The 20,262-nt window shown below is 38.0% G+C and overlaps 1 protein-coding gene across 1 annotated transcript in view; it reads right to left on the bottom strand.

The window, feature by feature from the left end:
* GK (glycerol kinase) overlaps positions 1-20,262 on the bottom strand; it is a 98,486-nt gene that overhangs the window by 38,255 nt on the left and 39,969 nt on the right. The window contains exons 9-15 of the mRNA XM_014591575.2: positions 16,788-16,871; positions 13,025-13,101; positions 11,394-11,531; positions 8,223-8,332; positions 7,850-7,916; positions 4,982-5,017; positions 4,257-4,324 (exon numbers count right to left, since the gene is read on the bottom strand). Of these exons, the coding sequence (XP_014447061.1) occupies positions 4,257-4,324; positions 4,982-5,017; positions 7,850-7,916; positions 8,223-8,332; positions 11,394-11,531; positions 13,025-13,101; positions 16,788-16,871 (580 nt within the window). The remainder of the gene's footprint in view (positions 1-4,256; positions 4,325-4,981; positions 5,018-7,849; positions 7,917-8,222; positions 8,333-11,393; positions 11,532-13,024; positions 13,102-16,787; positions 16,872-20,262) is intronic.

Raw genomic sequence — 20,262 nt, 5'->3', positions numbered from 1 at the left:
CACACACACACACACACACACACACACACACACACACACACACACACACACATGCCTGGCGTGAGTTTAAGCCACCAGGTCCAGGACTCGAACTGCAGTCCATTACATGGGAGTCCAGCGACGGCCATTACGCCAACTGCTGGTCCCAAAATCTTACTTACATCCATTTGCTATGAACTTTTTGAAGTCCCTTGATACCTTTTTACTGCTGCAACACTAAAATGCTATACATACATCAAATTATTCTCTTTTAATGAAAATTCAAAAAATGGACATCAATAATCTGTTATGTGCTTTCTGAATGAAGAATATTACCAATGTAGTACCCATATAAACACTCTATGATGAACGGCTGTGTACAAGTCTTAAAGTTCAAAGTTGAAGACAGGTCTCAAAGCACTTAATAAATGTGAATTCTTGCCATAGGGCAGGCGCCACCATATCCAATAAATGTGAATTCTTAAGTTAGTATTCTTGTTATAGTTTGTATGTCCCCCAGAAATTCATGTGTTGGACTTCAATGTGTTGTCAAAGTGTCAAAGGAAAACATAATCCCTTCATGGTGTTCCAGGGTGAGGCCTTTGGTTTTGATGAGGTCATTAGGTTATGGTGCCTGGTATGTATAAGAGAGGAAAGGACACCTTAGGTGTGTGTATATGTCCTAAATCCTGGCAGATCAAGGAGGAAAAAGGATTATGCCATGACTATGCCCAAGTTCACTTTCTTTGGGGAGCACACTCACCCTGTGGAAATAAAAAAAATTTAAAATAAGTAAAGAGGGAAAAGGAGACCAGATTGGGCAGAAATCTATGGATGGCTGCTCTGCTCAAGATCTCACCCTCTACCATATTGGTACCCTCACCAGAGGCTGGCCACCAGAACCTAGACCTCTAAACTGTGAGATGAATAAACCTCTATTTGTTTATAAATTCAGCAGGTCTCAGGTATTTCTGTAAGCAATGCAATAATGAACTAAGACAATACTTCCTAAGTAATTTTTTAAAATTAGTTTATTTAACTTCATTTATTATTATCACTATTTCTAAAATTTGACCAGAGAGAGACAGAGGGAGAGGGGGGAAAACAAGTCACCTGACCCAGGACAGGACCCAAGGTTGGCCATATGGGAGTCCAGCACTTAAACCACTATGTCATCTGCTAGTCCCCTTCGTGAATAATTAATAAGCATGAGGGGACTTCAAAAAGTTCATGGAATAATGGAATTAAAGTATGAGTTTGTTTTGGTGCCAAAAATATTGAAATTTATATGCATAGTTTCTTCACAATACACATTTTCTATTAAGATACTTCTTTGCAACATTTAAGTCACAATTTTCTAAGCAATACACAAGCAATTATTTTCCTCTTAAGAGCACTTTTTCTCTCACCATCAAGCATATATGGAGCATTTATGTGGTCTACCCTGGCCTTCCTCAATGATGGACTGTGTTAAAATATCCCGGAAAAATGTCTGACTTTTCTGACCTTTGCAAAGGTCAAAGCTGCTTGCTCTCCTTGATAAGGATCAAGCAGCCTGCTGTGATGTAGGTAAAAGATGCTTTAGATACCCAGTCAGTGCCGCTAGGGAGATGAGGCAACTACTGTGGGTTTTCTTTCTGAAAAATAAACTGTTTAAATAATAGACATTCATTCTAGAAAAAAATGGACAATACAGCTAAACCAAAAGGAAAAAATAGAATCACTCATAATCTATTCCCCATTCTGAAGCAGAGATAGGTTTTCCATTGAATTCTAGGCTGACTATCACCTTCTCCCTGCTGAAAATGGGAGACAACTAAATCTTCGCTCCTGATCTCTCCAACCGTTACGACTTCATTCTGCCCATCACTTATCTTCCATTTATTTTACAACTTCCACCTGTTCTCTGCTCAGACTCCAAAGAAGCTTTCTCTGGTCTCACTGAAACTTAAAAACCAAAACAAAATTCTCAAAATGATGCATGATCCTGTTAACTTCACAAACTACCTACTTCTCTCACATTCTTAGATAGTTGCATCTTTCCAAAGCATATTTGTCTTGCTGTCTCCATTTTCTACCTGTCCACATCTCTTACGATCATTTGTAACCTTGCTACCATCTTATGCATTCAACTATAACTTCATTCTTAGAGGTCACCAAATGAAACTCTAATTTCTATGTGTAATAGTATATTCTCACTTTTCAGCTTCCACTGACCTTTGCACTGCTGACCATGCTTCCCTCTGAAATATCTCCATCCCAGATTTCCACACTAATGAATAACTGTATTATATTTTTCTGACTTTTCATCTCGATGTTTCCTTTTTCCCCTAAATATTTCTTCTACCCATGTGTATTTTCTTGGTAATGTCATCTACTTTTTATTAATATGTGCTATACACAGTCTGCTGGGGCCAGAAACACGCCCCAAACAGAAACCGTGCTCAGACCCGTTCCTTACTTTGGTTAAGTATTTCTGTGTCCAGATATCCAGACCCAATATCATTCCCTCCCCTGGCCCCTCTGCAGTGCCATGCACATCCACTCATAGCCTCCCTCTCTGTCACCGTCCTTCTAGGTATGAATACTAATTGTAGGGACACTGTAGGGGCTTCCTCCATGGCCTCTTTGCTTCTAGTCTCTTTTCACTTTGACCCAGAGCTGCCATAGTATACTATACTGGCAACTCCAGTTACCTTGGAATAACAGCTCACATACTTTCAGAAGGTTCCCACTGCCTATGAAGACAAACTTCTCAGCTCAAAATGTAGGGTTTCATAACATGATTCTACCCTTGTTTTCTGCTACTTCACATTCTCTAAACAAAGTCTTTGATTTCTCTATTTGTATCTTTGTTCAAAGTTTCCTGTCCCTTCCCATTTTGCTCATTCTTCAAATCATCTCATTATCAATGTAATCTTTTGTGATTTTTCTTCCTTGGGGAACTTGACAGCATTACTTCAAAGTTTCTTACAATACTTTAGTTCTGATTTCTTTCTGATTAATTCTATATTTGTGTTCTTCCCTCTCCAGGAAAGAAATATGATATCAAAATTTTTGCTTGTTTGTTTTTTGCCAGAGGACACATAAACTCACCAGAGACAGACAGAGAGAGGGAAGAAAGCACCCCCCACCATGGGGAATGGTTACCACAATCCCTTCTCCTCCATCTCACCTTCATTTTGGGATCTTGGGCCACACACAGAACTGTCTGGTGTGTTTCTCAAGGTCCAGGACTTGAACCACATGGTCAGCCACATGGAATCCAGCTGCCAAAACCACCAGGCCACAGAAATAGCCCAAGTCAAAAGATCTTACAGTTTGCGGGACCAGCAGTTGGCATAATGGCTATGTCGCTGGACTCCCATGTAGTCAACCGTGGTTCGAGTCTTGGACCCAGTGGCTTAAACTCATGCCGGGCGCGTGTGCATGCGTGCCCAAGATCCCGAGAGGAGAATGGAGGAGAAGGGATTGCGGCGTGACCATCACCCCGGGAGGATGATTTCTTGCTTTCTGTCTCTCTGTCTGTTTTTTTGGAGAGTGCACGCACCCTACAATAAAACCCTCGCCACCGCGCAAAAAAAAAAAAAAAAAAAAAAAATCTTACAATTTGCTATTTCTCTCCTCCAATTCAAACAAGCACTTCCTAACTTCAATCCATCATTCAAAGACTGAGCTACTAATGCTAAAGGGAGGTAGGAATAAAGAAAGGAGGAAAAACAAGCTATTTTATTGGGTATATACCGTGTCCTCCACACTGTACTAGGGAAATGACCTGTATAGATAGCATCTGATTTTCTAGTATTAGTGCTCCTAGAAGAAAAAAGGAGAAAAGAACCTAATTTTCAATGATTTTTGTCTTGACTCCTGGTTCAGCTACCTAGGACCCCAATTTAGAGACTATGTTTCCAGACTCATACCAACTTAAGTGTTCTTGATCACAATCTCAGGTGATCATGATCCACAAAGAATTTTCAGATGCTATCAATATTCCCAAAAAAGGCAAGAACGTTTTGAACCAAATTTAATTTCTGGGCTGAAAAAGATATTGAATTTTGTAACGTAAGGTATTTATCAACCTCATCAGTGTGTTTGCATACACTATAATTAATTTTATTTGTAGTAGTTTAAGAAAAACAAGTGGTAAATATTAGGGCTATTAAACTACAATTTGTAGTCTGGATGAATTTCAAAAACATTTTCTCATTCAAAGCACTAAGGGTGAAAAACAAACAAAGATAACAACACTGGTTTTTAAATCTGTTTCTTAAACTCACGTGTTTTTGGCTTGTCCATCCTGGAAGCACATCTGTCCCACCAATGCGGCAGACTGGTCCCCCAAACACTGAAAATGACAATAAAGAGTACTGACTAAGACAATATTATTAATTTCTTTTTCAGAAGAGTCATATAACTTATTTTTCCTTTTTTTATTTATCAAAGAATGAATCATCTATGTTTCCTGTATTCCCCCTACTTGGCTATCTTTCCATTTGTTAATAACCTACAAGATAATAAGTGTGGGAAGGGAGAACTAGAATTAATTTATTCCACAGGTTCTTAATGGCCCACATCTCATAACATAAGAATAAGAATGAATCAATCTAGCCAGCCCTGTTTCCACAGTGGTTAAGGGAGCTAGATACTACATGGCCGACTCCAGTGGATTGTAGCCCCGACAGTTTGAGAAACACTCCTGGCTCATGTGTATGGATTCCCCAAATCCTGATGGGATGAAGAAATGGAAGAGAAGTGATTGCAGTATGGCCAAGGCCCTTTGGGGGATGCTTTCTCCCTCCCCTGTCATTCCCTCTGGTGAGATCCACACTCTCTGGTAATTAAAAAAAAAAAAAAAAAGAATGAACCAATTTTGTTGTTCTTACTTGTTTTCCCTAGTTTAGGAAAGGGCAGGCTGATCAGCTAAGGTAGAGGAGAAAAGTCATGACAGGGAAGGAGGTGGGAATGGAGAAGTGGCTGGGAGATGTTTGATAATAAAACTTACCTCAGATATTGGCACACCTTCCAAGGCCCCAGCTCTCTAATAAAATTTTAAAAAATGATTATGAATAATCACAAACTTTTGGTTCTACTAAGATAACTGCAACAGGACTGAACACAAATAGCAATGTGCCATAGGATGTGGGCAGACAAGACAAAGCAAGTGTTTCAACTATATGAGTGAGACAGAGAGAGATACTAGAAGTATTCCTACAATGACGGGAAGAGACGCGAGACATTGAGAATGAATATGCAAATATTGGACTGAGAGGCAGGAGACATGGGCTCTACTCCTGGTTAGTTAGTGTTAGGCCATGAGCAGGCTGCTAAAACCTCTCTACACCCCAATTTATTTATCTACAAACTGCGAGTGGGCTATGTGATTGCTGAAGGCCATTAGCACTTTACTATTATTGCTGCTATTAAGAAATGACTAACACGTCCTTTAAATAGCTATCCGACCTGCATGGAATATATTTATTTTGGAAGGCTACATTTTACCAGCTACTTTTAAGATAAGATCAGGTGTTGGATATTATTTGTTCATAGAACTGTTCTTTAAATTTTAACAAGCAATTGTTAATTTATATCAATGAATAGTGAGATTTTTTTTTTATCAATACGGTCAGTATCTGAGGGAAAAAAATGAGATTTAAGTGGCTGACTGTGGACTTTATAAACTTAATTTTCACAAGGCATACACTAACACAAAGCAATTTTCACTGATATTAAGTAAGGAATTAAAGAAATGAAGTAATGTGATTCCTGAAGTAGACGGGCAAGGTACTAGGAAGAGCAACAAACTAAAGCTTTGGACTGATTCCTCAGTTTGCCATTTATGAGCTAGATTCCTGGGCTCTGGGAGCTTGAGGCACCCTATCTGTCAAAGAGGAGGTAATAAAAGAGCCCCTCTTGCATGGCTATGATGGTAAGGAAATAATAGCATTTATGTAGAAATCCTTAATGAAATAAAAAATAAATAAAATTAAAAATGCCCTCTAGCTAGCTGATGTTTTTGGTTTTTGTTTCTTTCTTTCTTTAATACTTTCTGGACAGTTCAAGATCTGCAATTTTTATTTAATACATATAGTGTTTGAAAACTGAACGTGGATATGAAGGAAAAGTTCAATTTCATAAAAGGCTTAAAGTGAATCAATAGGAAACCTAGGGGCTGTATATCTTGATATATTTAAATACTAAAAGAAGTCTTCGCTTATACTTCTGAAGTTATCAAACTAGCAGCAGGATCTACTATGTGTGTTCAGGCATGTAAAGCGCTCCTTTTTCTTCATGAGGAGGGGCCTCTGGAGGATTCCCGGAGCATCCTCTGATGAAGCATGCAGAAAAAGTGACAGTGCATTTCCAACTAACTGCTCTGAAAGCTTGGTCAAGACATCATTTATAACAGACACTGAGGACATTCAAAAGCAGTATCTAATTTCCCTCTAATGCTAAAGCCCAAAGCACATCACAACTGTACTTTGTATGAGGAACACCAGAATCTCTCATTGTAAGAAACTACCTTAGCCTTTTATTGTTATCCGTTTTATAGAAAACTTAAAAAGCGATCAAAATTAAATTCTTTGTAAACTGAAATCTACCTAGAGCTTATCATACTTTGGAGGTTCATGGAAATTCTAGGTACATCTGCTTAGGAAACAAACTTCTGTTTTACTAAAGGTAAATGGAAATGCACTGTATCTTTTCCAAATGAATGAGTAGCATAATTGGTGGGCAACCTACTCACCAGGCTATGAGAGATTTTCTATAGTCAGCGAGGGGAGAAAGGGGGACAGAAGCATAATATTTTAAATGCAAGAGAAAACTAAGCCAGTTAAATGTTTGTGTTTTTTTTTTTTTTCATCCATCTTCTGGAATTATTTCTCAGGAATAGTTTCCTTTTCCCTGACCCAAGTCAGTCTGTTGACAGCCATGAAATTATTGAAGCACTTTTACTATAGATAAGCAGTGACTATGACTCCCTTAAGAAAGCCCATGTTACATTCAGAAGCTTTATTATAAAGTAAAAGCTAAAAATTCTTGCTCAAACTTATCCAGAGCACTCAGTATTCAACTCCATTATTATTAACTCTATAAGTATAGTTACTAATATTTTTTTATGAAATGTCTGAACCTTTTTTGCCATTTATTTTAGACTTATTTTAAGTTTTATCATAAATTCCAGATTTTTGTGCTCAAAGACAAATTCAAATCCTCCTATAGGTTTTCGCTTGGGATGTTTAGCCACTGATTCTCAATGACTAGGCACACTTTTTGCTCAGCATCCTTTTTTTCTGGGAGTCAATGAAAGCAATGGTGAAAATATCTATTTTGAAAACCAGTTTGATTAGCAAAACCAAATCAGAAACAGATTCTTGCTTTCAGTTTCTCTGCTAAATTGTGCTTAGGCTGATAAAAGAAAACACTGTTTGGCCAATAAAGAGATTCAACAGGAAAAAGAACACCACCAAAATATGAAGAGTCCTTTCTCTAAGTTAAAAGCAGGCATCACAAATTGTAAGCAGTTATTTAGATTGAAAAAATAAACTCCCTCGAATATCCCCACACCAGTGTCAGAAGTTAATTATCTCATTACTTGTTTTTTTTAAAAAGTAAAGCCAATTAAGATATGCAAATGTAAAATCAATTGGTAAGAATGACTCTAAGGTTTTAAGTTATAGAAAACTAAACACTACTAAATTCTTATTTCACATAACATTCATAGAAAAGTCACAAAACCCAAACTATAAAACATAATACAATTAATTGACTTTTAAATTCTGAATAGTAAGATTTCTTTTCTAATTAGAAACGTTACTCTTTCTTTCTTTCATTCATTCATTCATTCATTCATTCATTCATTTATTTTTACCATTAGGCCATAGATCTCAGAAGAACTTCGGACATTTGGAAGAATTTCCATTGGAATTCCAAAAAATCTGAAAAACAGTAATATCGGGTACAATACTGTTTTACATACACATCTAGAAACATTTACATGTACTTAAAGGCAAAAAATGTAACAATTAGAAAATGGATGCATTTGAGCATAGAGTCAAATAATAAGAAATACATAAGCTAGCAGAAAACAGTTGTATGCTTGAATGTTTAACATTTTAAAATATTTTGCTCCATTGATATCTGAAAATATTGAGTCATTGTGTCTGAAAACCCAATAGTAAGATTGAGGTCATAAGTAGGTAACATATTGAAAAAAAAAATACTTTGGGCAAAACACAACTTACTCGCAGAGTTCTTTATCCCATTCCAAAGAATGAATGTTGAAAAGCATTGTTCTACTTGCATTTGTTACATCTGTACAGTGAACACCTCCATTGACTCCTCCTGTCAAACTCTAGACAGAATAAAAAGGACAAGGTCAAATTTGTGCTTATTTGGGCCAGCCAGGTAGTGTGGTGGTTAAAGTGGCTAGATTCCACATGGTCATGTGTATGGTTCATATTCCAGATGTGGCAACTTGGAAAATATACTAGGCGTATGTCTGCGTGTGCCCAAAATCCAGAAAGGAGAATGGAGGAAAAGGGATTGCGTTGTGGCCATCCATCTCCCCCCAAGGGGTGATTTTTCACTTTCTCTTTCTTTCTGTGTTTCTCTAGTGAATGTATATACCCTATAGCAAAAACTAAAGTGCTTGTTCACAATTTAATTTACGTATCGTTAACAACCATAATCAGCAGCAGAGCACATGCAATAAGAAAATGTAACATTTCAGCTTTTCAGCTTTCTAGTTTTCAGCAGTGTCTAATGGAAGTCTAGTAAGATGTGAGCCATGTTTGCAATTTAAAATTTTCTAGAAGCTTCAATAAAAGAGTACAAACAAGTGAAATTCAATTTTTTTTTGGAGAGGTTTTTGCTATAGGGCACATGTGCTTGCCAGAAAGACAAAGAGAGACAGAGAGATAGAAAGCAAGAAATCACCTCCCAGGGGGATGGCCATGCCGCAATCCCTTCTCCTCCATTCTCCTCTCGGGATATTGAGCATGCACACATATGCGCCCAGCATGAGTTTAAGCCACTGGTTCCAAGACTCGAACCACGGTTGAATACATGGGATTCCAGCGACATAGCCATTACACTAACTGCTGGTCCCCTGGTGAAATTAATTTAATAATATTGTATATTTAACCCAATATATTAAAAATTCCATTTCAACAATGTAATCAATATCAATAAATGATTATTGAGACATTTTACCTTTTCTTCCCCTTGCACTAAGTCTTTAAAATCTGCTGTGAATTTTACAGTCATGGTACATCTCAATTTAGACTGACCACATGTCAGGTGCTCAATAGCCACATAATGGTAGCTGGCTACCATATCAGCACAATTCTAACTCAGTGATGATTAAACAAAAAATCTAATTTTCCCCCCATCCTCTTTAGAAAATTCAGTCTCCAGCCAGGAGTCGGCATGGTGGTTAAGGGCATTGGACTCCCACATGACCAACTGCGGCTTGAGTCCTAGACCTGGTGGCTTGCTTTCTCACTCTCTCTTCCCCCTCTCTCTTGCTCTGTACCTCTCTGGTCAAATTAAAATAAATAAAAATAAATAAATAAACATATAAATTTAATTCTCTAAAAAAAAAGAAAATTCAGGTTGTTGGAAAAGTCATGACAAATTGTTGCATAGAAATAATATGGAGGGACTTTTTCAACAACCTAATAGTTTTCAAGCTGAAATAAAATGAAAAGTTTGTCTGTTATGGATCTTAGAGAACCCTGTGTTGGTTATTATCTCCGTTTTTTTTCTTTTTTAAGAATAATTATTCAGGGGCCAGTAGGTGGCATGGTGGTTAAGGCACTGGACTCCCACATGCTGATGGTGGTTTGAGACCCAGACCTGGTGGCTTCCTTCACTTTTCCCCTCTCTGTCTTTTTTTTCTCTCTGGTGAGCATATGGGCCTTATAGCAAACTTTAAAAAAAATAATAATAAATAAAACTTTTTATTGTCATCATAAAAAAATAAAGAATAACTGTTCATATTGGGTGTGTCTGTACTCACCCAAGCAGATATCCCGAAGGCAGAATTTTAAGCTCTTTATATCTGAACTGAAAGCAATGCTGCCTTCCCTTTTTTAAAAAGTCTGTTTATTTCTTGAGAAAGAGAAAGAGAGACATCCTCAATAGGGTTTTACATTGGGATTCCCCTGCCACCCTAGCCTTTCAGCCAGCCAGGATGTGAGAGCCCAGTGTGTACAGGTTGACCCAGGAACCAAACCCCCATCTTCCATATGGCTTCCAGCACTGCAGAACACTGTGCTAGCACTGAGCTACAACAGCTGAGCCAGCACCACTGCTTTATTTTATGTGGAAGCAATAAGAGGAAAGAAAGAAACAAAGGTACAAAAACAGTATCCTGTAGGGTACATGGAAATGTGCTTCCTCGAGTCTCCTCCAGCTCACGGTTCCTATATCTTGCCTTAATCTGGTTTGAGACAATTGTCAGAGCCGCTCTTTCAACTATGACCAACATACAGGAAAATGGCTGGCCAGAGTACAAAGCAAAACCTGCCCTGCAAGCATAGGGAGGGGTAAAGGAGGCGCCTCTTCCTGGTAACACCTGTTCCGTGGACCTGGCACATGAGGACAGGGCCACTATTTCTTTGAAGCTCCCTTGAATGTTAAGAAAGATCATCAGATGCTTACTGTAGTGTTCATAAACTAAAATTTATACCTGCGATATGCTTTAAAATGTTCTGTGGGGAGATGGCGCATGTGAGTATAGTTGACATGAGATTGGGCATAGGTTAATGATCACTACAGCTGGATCACCCTCGGAGAGGTGCATTACTCTATCCCCTCTACTTTGTGTGAACAATGGAAAATACTCATAATGAAAATAACATAGAAGGAGAGTGAGAGAGAGAGAGAAGACCATCACAAGACATGTCCTTTTACGATATGTCTTGGGACCGCTCGAAATATTAGTTTCTATAGCCATGTTCAGTTTAGGCAAAAAGAAGATATAACAGAAATTTCCACTATGATTTAGTTCCATATTATGGCTTGATAATACATGAGAAAGTTGTGTAATACTGAAACCAAATGTAAAAGTAGCCTCAATGCTTTATCATGTTAGTTACTTCTTCAAGAAATGCGTAGTGGAGGAAAAAGTGGATGAAAAGCAAGAGAGAAAGGCTACATAACTTACTTATCATAAAGATAAGAAATAACTATGGTTTTGCTAATTAGCTTCCATTTTCATTGAAATAAGGGAAGAAAAAAATAAAGAGGAAGTAGGCAAAAACGACTCTCAAATGGAGGCTGCTTCTTGAGGGTTTCTCTTAATAGTGCTGCTAGCTAACAAGTTTGAACTGTTAGCAGAAAACAGTAGGCAAAGCAGTCTAAAAATGTTTTGAAAAAGTTCTCCATATGTATTTCATTTCTCAACATACCCAAATAAGCCATGAATCAATGGTCCCAAAAAGCGCTCTGTTTTCTTCAACAGCCTTTTGAACTTTTCTCACATTGTCAAGGAGCCAACGAAGTTTCACTGCACTGAAGTAAGTGCTAAGTGGAAGGCCTGTCTTGGACTAAAACAGTTAATAAGTTCAGTCAGCAATTTAAAACAGTTTAAAACAAAACCCCCAAACCAAAAACACCCAACAAATCACAAAGTATGCCATGGTCCTAAAGGCAATCCCATAGTATTATGAATGAAAATGCTTTTCCTAGCTCATGGCACAGGAAAACATGCTCATGAACAATGATCACAGTATTTGTCGTTCACGAAGCATCCACATAGCAGGGAAGAGAAAGATAAATGACACAACAACTTACAATTGGTGACAATGTGGATTTTAACTTGTAATAAATTACTATTTTTATGTAGAACCTAGCCAAAACTCTGTTATTTTATATTCCATGAAAGTAATATTTAAATGATTGAACATCATAGTATGTCAAATCATAACTGAGTGACCAAAATCAAAAAACGTCTTCAGACTTATTAACAAAATCTGTGTGTATGCATACACACACCCAAACAACTTAATATAAAATAGTGAAGACTAAAGTAGACCTCAAAGACATGCCTGATTAGAGCCTCTCTTGGTTGCTCTATATCAGAAAGCAGTTGCCTAAATTCAGCAAATACACTGAAGAGAAGAAGTGTGGACTAAATTACAGTTAAATAAGGACAAAAGTGAAACACATACAGGCTTATCAATCTTCTTAAATGAGTCAGGTCCAATTCTTATTTATGTTAGTATATTAAATATCAAATTTATTTATAATTGCTGACAAAAATTAAGTGGTTAAGAAAATACATGCACTGGGGCCAGCAGGTGGTATCATGATTAAGGTGATGGACTCCCACATGGCTGACCACAGTTTGATTCCCAGATGTGATGGCTTGAAAATCACGCCAGGTGTGTATGCATGTATGCCCAAAATCCCAGGAGAAGAACACAGAAGGAATTGTGGTATAGCCATCCCCCTGAGGGGTGATTTCTCACTTTCCCTCTCACTGGTGAGCACATGCACCATATGGCAAAAACCTTAAAGAACAAACGAACAAAAATCCTACAACAAAAAACAAAATACATGTACAAAAGTAATGTAACTTTCCCCTGCCTTGATCCCTGGTCTCATTTATTACCTAACTATAGAAAGTGATATCTTTTTCCTTTTTATTTCATGAATATGTTTTGTAAGAAAACTTAAACCAAAGGATTTAATACTTTAATGCCACCTATAAGTTAAGAACCTTAACTCAACATTTTCTGGCTTTCATATGGGGGTGGCGGTTAGGTGGGGAGGGGGTTCAGTGCTCAAAAACAATGGAAGGGAATAACTTATGGCAATATTCTTATTTGGTTTAAAGAACCAAAGATCATATCACAGGAAGACCAAGGAACATCTTGCAAAACCAATAGAGACTCATTTATCTGCAGGAAATAGCCTATAAATGATATCAAATAACAGTGTTGCCATAGGATGTAAGGCTCAAGTAGTCTCTCTGGTGATATCTGTAAACTTTTTTTAACAAATATTTTTATAGTATATTTTTGAAGAGATCGCTTACCTTGACAAAGTTATTATTTCCTGGAATTCTTTTACTAAGATTTTCAACGGTAGACTGGGTTCTTAGATCAAGCCACACTACAGACCAAAATATAATAATATATATGAATAACTTCATAATAAAATAAGAACTTGATGAAATCACTGTCAAGGATAGGAGACTGATTAGTTTCCATAAGCAATTAAAATGCTATAGCTTTCAAAAGATGGAAATTAGAAAATTAGAATTTAATGGTCACATTGTTAGAAGAGAATAAATTTGTAAAGATTTTAAAGCTTTTATGCAAAATTACAGACCGAGTTAAGAGAACAATACAAACCTTATGATGCTTATTTTGTATCCTTTTACTAGAAAAAAAAGACTACAGAAAAATGTTTGGAGTATGGATTTTCTAAGAGTACGTAGAAGTTCAGAGATCTAACCAGTAGGCAGGGCTAAATGAGAGTGTGAAATGCACAGTACAGCATCACTGCGCCACGTAAAGTGTGTATTTCAGAGCACCAGGAGCAATCTGTGATAAAGACATAGTAGAGACCCCGATCCTATTACTGAAAGAACAAAAAATTTCATCTTTCATGTCAAGCATGCTTATTTATATTACAATCTTTTGAACTATGCTAGGCTCGAAATAATTACTTTTTAGAAGTTATTTGTTCTCTATGCTAGAATATTGGGGAGGAGGGTCTTCATTTTAACAGATAAACATTATCTTTACTGAATAGCTACTATCCACTGGGCCTATAGTAGAAAGTATTAGTTTTGCTTCACAACAAGGGCTCAAGAAAGAGAACACAGTACATAGAGCGATTGTGAAAGGTAACCAATAGTGTCAGCAGAGCTTTATCTGTCAGACTGAATTTTTATATCTAACTTGTATAACTTTGAGTCACCTGATATTTTTAGGACACTGCGCTCAAATGCCTCTTGAACAGGCCAATAGTATATTTAAAGGACTCCAGAGAAGATCATTCACCCATTGCCATGTACATCTGAATGCTGGCTGTTATTATTTTAACTGTATTTTTCTGTTCTCTTCATTTAGGGTGAGAGGAAGGGAATCAAGGGGAAAAAGAAAAGCAAAACATGTAAGAGACAAAAAAATGAAAAATTATCCGTTGATAATATGTATGATAATATTTTTAACTGGACTAATATGCAGTGTGTATTCATGCTGGGAAGATTCATTTTCATTTTGCATGCTGTAATAATATACAGAAATTGAAGATACACACACACACACACACACACACACACACACACACACCACACACAGTTCTTTCCTTTGAATTTTAATCAATTCTTTCTAATTACTTAAGCTGTCATTTCCCTTGAGGGCCCTGTGCCTGATTTTGACAGTGGCTACTTCCCATGAGATTAAATCGGGGACTTTAGGACAATGAAATTGGTTTCTGGAGGTGTGAAAGCAAAAAGAAAAGATTCATTACCACCATGAAAATAGGAAAAAGAGGAAGACCATGAATATATTGGGTTGCCAGAAAAGTCATGACGTATTTTTCTATGCAAAAGGAATAGTGACTTTTCTGATGACTCAATAGATGGTCTAGAGATGACACCTGCAATTTGCTGCCCAGCACTGACTTCTCCTTTGTTAGGAAGCAGTATCTCGAATTCTTTGTAGAAAAGGCACCCTCCCTCCTCAGCCATGTAGTTTGCCTGAAATCTGACTTCATCCCCAGCTCTAGTATTAGGTCTAGATCCTAATGACTGGTTCAGGAGATAGAATGTGATTAAATAGCCAAATTGATACTTATGCTCAGTCTGCAAGAGTCCCTCTTCTCAGCTGGGCTTGGTACTGTGTGCCTTGAGCCTGCTGCCTTCATGAAGGAAGAGCTAAATCTGCCACATTAGGGGCATCCTAGAAAAGACAGATTTGAGAGGGATCCAGATGATATTGCCTAAGTCTGGAACCAAGCATTACCTAAACTGTATTACCCTTGGATCATTGCTTCCATGAGCAAAAGAACTTTCAAAACAAAAGAAACAAAAAGGAAACATCACTCAGTTGGAGTTGAGTTTTTTATTATTTACACTGTGATTTTTACAAGCCACTAGGGACATCATCATGGAGGTGGCCAAATCTCCCAGGTCCAGGGAACAAGGGCAGACCACTTGTTACACAGTAGCAGCACTGTAAAACTGGACCATGCAGCCAAGCCATCCTAGCAGGTGTTACTGACTTAACAGGGGTACTTGGAAAAACGAAATAAATTAGAAAAATATTAGAATGGAAAATAGAGTTCATTGCACTTGGTCAGATAAATGTCCATTTAGGAAACTTTTGTTTTAGCCATGTAAGTTTGCTGAATTGTGATGTAAAACATTTCTTACCAAGGCACGTGAACAAATACATTTGAAAGTCAACCTCTGCTGTATGCTTTTCTTATTTAATGGCCTTCTAGACCAGTGTATTTTCATGTTTTAATGGACATAAGTCGCACTAGAGAGCTTAAAGGAATTCTGGGATAGTACATCTCAAAACAGGACCCAGAAATCTTCCTTTTAAATAGGTGCCCCACATTGAGAAACACTGCTAGACTCTGCAGCAGTGGTTCTTACCTAGACAGAATAAGAGAACTAGCTGAAAACTGAAATCACAAATCCAGTACCCAGTTGAAGGATTCTGGTTGCAGGTCTAGGCAAGGCATATGTCTCTTGCACTTTCATTAAAAGTATCCCAAGTTATTCAGTATAATACTAAAACATGAGAACTTCTTTTTCAAGGTTTATTTATTTATTTATTATTTTAAATGTATTTATTTGCCTGAAGGTGGATGCGCTAGCCAGAGAGACAAAGAGAGCAGGAGAGGAAGTGAGAAAGCATCCCCCATGGGTAATGGTCATGCTGCAATCTCTTTTCCTCCATCTCCCCCTCTTTTTCAGATTTTGGGCACATATGCCCATGTATCCAACATGTTTCTGAAACTGCCAGGTCTAGGACTCGAACTGCATGGTCAACCACATGGGATACAGTCACTTTAACCATCATGCCACTGCTGGTCCGCTAGGGCATATTCTTCAGAATACTAGGTGTGTTCCAATTATTTATTTAAAAACAGAACTAAAAAACTGACTGACAATCAGGTGACTCCATTGACCCTTGAGAAGGACCACTTAGGTACCTGGGCTATTCATTACTCATTTGCAACTTTGTAGTTATGACTGAGACAGCGGTATCTACATAATTAAATCCTCACCACAAAGAATTAAAACACTAGATGTGATATCAGAAGACAAGAGTTCTACATTTGACTTAGGCAGGTCATTTTACACTTCTTGGCCTTGATTTCCTAAATACAAAATAGGGAGGCTGGACTGGATGGTCCCTACAGTCCTTCTTCCATGGCCCCAGGATCAAAGAAGGCTGTATTTACTTTTTTTTTTAATAGTCAAAGAATTTAAGGCAATTAGAACACATGGAATGAATTAGTAAAAATTGGCAAAGAGAAAAATGTCAGTGGTTGGTACGCTACCAAGCAATTCACAAATGCTCAAAATTAATTCAATTAAGAACAAAAACATTAGAAAACTCATTAAAGAAGCTAAGATGGCAGAATTAGATTTGCAGAATAAGAGACCAAAAGCCAAAGAGAAGACCCCAAGCTGGAGGACTAACCCCCGTGTGTAGATAATTTCTGAGAACAATCAAAAGAAGTGACAGATCCAGATCTGACAGTAGCAGTCAATATTTCCCAACATGTCAATCGGAAAGCTAGGAAGTGAGCAACAGCCAGAGCACCAATACCTGAGGAAGTACCAGCAGCTGGAACTGAAGAGCCAGAGGGGGCAACGGCAACTGGAACTGAAGGGCCAGGAGAAACTGGAGCAGCTGGAGCATTAGGAGAAATAATGGCAATTTCATGCTAGAGATGGCCAGATTCCAGGTCTATGTACTCTTGTTGACCACTTAGGAAGTGGTAGATCACTTGGGCGAGTTCATCGGAATGAACATTTTTCTACACATTTGAGTGTAGAAAAAGAAAAGGAAGAGACATGGAATAGAAGGGGAGCAAAGGAAGTCCAGTCTGAATCTCTGGCAGACTTGTATCGATCTGGAGGAAGACCAGGTTAATAAGTGCTTCTTGTTTGGAATGACTCTTTCCTACCTGGCAACATACACGCATCCTAATTAGTCAAGTGGCTCAGGTGGTTATCAGTCGCTTACTCAACCACTGAAGTACAAGGATGCATGAAGCACTGAGGGAGCATATCCCTGAGGGATGGTTGAAGGGAATGCTAAGGAGCTTGCTAGAATCTCTGTTGTGACCATCTGCAATAAGACTGAAAGGGCCGCTTCAGGAGGCAGAACCCCAAGAGAGCACTTCTCTGGTAGGGTAGCCAGAAGTAAAAACCAGCTCCACAGAAAGGAGCAGCATGTCGGGAGGGAAAAGGGAATGGTTAGCCTCCAAAATGACTGGGGGAAAAAAATAGAAAAGATTCTAGGGAGTCGAGAACACTATATGGCCTGCTTCTAGGAGAGATGTTCCTTATCTAGACCAAGTAAGATAGAATTAAATCAAGACCATCAAGTAAAGGTTTTCTTAAAAACAAAACAAAAACAAAAACCTTAAGTGATCTAAGATTCATTTGTATCAAATAAAGTCACATCAAATCGATGTCCGGTAGATTTAGTTTGTTACTCAAAAACTAACTAAATAAAAAGGCTTTCACAGTGCAGAGAAATGCAGTCCCCTCGATTCTCCCAGATCAGGGTTAGTTTTGTGCTACAGGAACAATACAGAGGAAGAATTTACTTTGAGAATATTTAGAATAATAAAACCTTTCAAATTTACCTAACTTTCAGTTAATCATAACAATAGAAGGAAAAAGCAAATGAGAAAGGAACTAAAAACAAAAACATAAAAACCATTAAGAATACTTCAATTATTTTTAGTTAACTGGAAACAAAGGCAATTAATAAATCTCTCAGACAGTTTGTTCTGAGGAGCTTTTAGCCTTACAGGAAGTGAGGTTCCCGTTTATTGGATACATTTCTAAGCAAGGTCTGCTGACACTTACACCAGTGTTATCTGGTTGTTGCCCAACAAGAGATGTTATAATAGTAAAATAGATTTAATGATTATATCTCACCACTTGCCCAAAAATAAGCTATTAATTAAGCTGGGTAAGAAGTTGTTTGCAAGTGGTAGGTGCGAGGGAGATTATATGAATAATTGCCCTCTATCTGAGGACACTTTCAGAAACAGGTAGGAACAAAAGAAAAATGGAGAGTGAGGATATATAAACGCACACATACACATACCAAAAAGTAGGGGCTGAGACCTACCTCAGCTCTTAGGCGTATAAATACCCAAATGCCAACAATTGACGGGAGTGTAGGTGACCCCAAGAAGATGGTGTTTCCCAAACACCTGTTGTGTATAAACCCATCATTTCGTCTGGCATTTCTAGGGCTAAGAAAGCCATTGGCCAATAGCAACTATGGCTATCATTAACTGAAGCTGAAAGTCTGCCATTCGCTGTTTAAGTACTCTACACGTACTAGCTCACTGATGTTCACCTCAGTCCGATGAAGACCATACTTTTAATTTTCCCAGTTTAAATGTCAAGGGAATGAGCACGGAATGGCAGAAAGTGAAAGCCAGGATTTGAACCCAGAGTTTGAATCCAAAATTAAATGACTATGATGTTGGTAAAGGCACCATGAATTCAGTCTTCAAAGGGAGAAAAAGAAATATTAAAGATTGGAGACCTCAAAGTTGAAATTGAACCCGGTTTCTTTTGACTAACACTAGCCAGAGTTGAAAAATTCTAACACTACAAAGTATGGCAGTATTCCTTAAGCCAGAATTAAAGGACATTTAAAGCATTTTAAAAATTATGTAATAAAAGACTTAAAATAATGGAAAGTAAATGGACCTTTATAAAAGTAAGTACTCTAGATTTTATCTTTCATAGAGGTTTCAGCTATAGGGAGCATGTGCTCGCCACAGAGACCAAAAGAAACAGAGAGACAGAAAGCGAGAAGTCACCCCCCAGAGGGGATGGCCACGCCACAATCCCTTCTCCTCTGTTCTCCTCTCAGGATATTGGGCACGCACGCACAAGGCTGGCTTGAGTTTTAAGCCGCCGGGTCTGGGACTCGAACCGCAGGTGACTATGTGGGAGTCCAGCCACATAGCCATTACGATAACTGCTGGTCCCACCTCAGCTCAGTTTGATTTAAACAATAAAAGCAGATGGCCATCTGCTGATCCTGAGTACTCTAGATTTTACAAAAACGAGAAATCTTACCCTTTTCAAAGGAATAATAAGCCTTCACCCACACACATGCTTTTATTGTTTAAATCTAAGCGTGCTTAGGAATTTTAAGTGGTTTGCCATCTACAGTTCTCTTTTATGCTGATTCTTTGACTTATAACCGGGTTCCAGAAAAGATAAAAAAGACTGATCTCAAGCTTCCTTCAAATCACAACTGATGATTACATAGGTTTAATAATTGGCCAGGGTTAACTAGTATGTTAAACCCCACACACACACACACACATACACACAGACAAAAAGGATGACCAATGTTTAAAATTGCCACACTCTGCATAAATATGTGTCAGAGGGAACTGTAAATCCAGCATCTCAGAAAAAATGTTTGCAATACCACATAATAAGAAAAAGTTTCAGGGACAAATTTTTTTTTTTTGAGAGGCTTTCATTGTAGGGAGTGTGTGCTCACCAGAAAGACAGAGAGAGACAGAAAGACAGAAAGCGAGAAAATCACCCCCCCAGAGGGGGATGGCCATGCCGTAATCCCTTCTCCTCCATTCTCCTCTCGGGATCTTGGGCACGCATGCACACACACATGCCTGGTGTGAGTTTAAGCCACTGTGTCCGGGACTCGAACCACAGTCAACTACATGGGACTCCAGCGACATAGCCATTACACCAACTACTGGTTCCCAGCAAGCACATCTTTATTGCAAGCAAGAACAAATAGCCCTTTTCAGTCTTCAACTTATTCAACAAGCCTATGCCACTTGGTTTCTTTGTTGCCATTTTAGAGGTGAGTAAACCTACTGCTTATCAAGTACCCTTGAGTCACTGAAAAAAGAAGGCCATATAACAGAGAACCTTTAAAAGAAATATAAGTTTCTCATTTCATTTGCTTGTTTGTAAGAAGTATTGCTCACCAATCATATACTGTAGAAAGTAAGGACAGAGAAAAATGAAGAGAAGGACAGGCCTAAAGTGGAAACTTTACAAGG

This window comes from Tupaia chinensis, unplaced genomic scaffold (genome assembly GCF_000334495.1).
Source record: "Tupaia chinensis unplaced genomic scaffold, TupChi_1.0 Scaffold000600_1, whole genome shotgun sequence".
Taxonomy (NCBI): Eukaryota; Metazoa; Chordata; class Mammalia; order Scandentia; family Tupaiidae; genus Tupaia; species Tupaia belangeri.
This window is presented reverse-complemented; position numbering and strand designations above follow the sequence as displayed.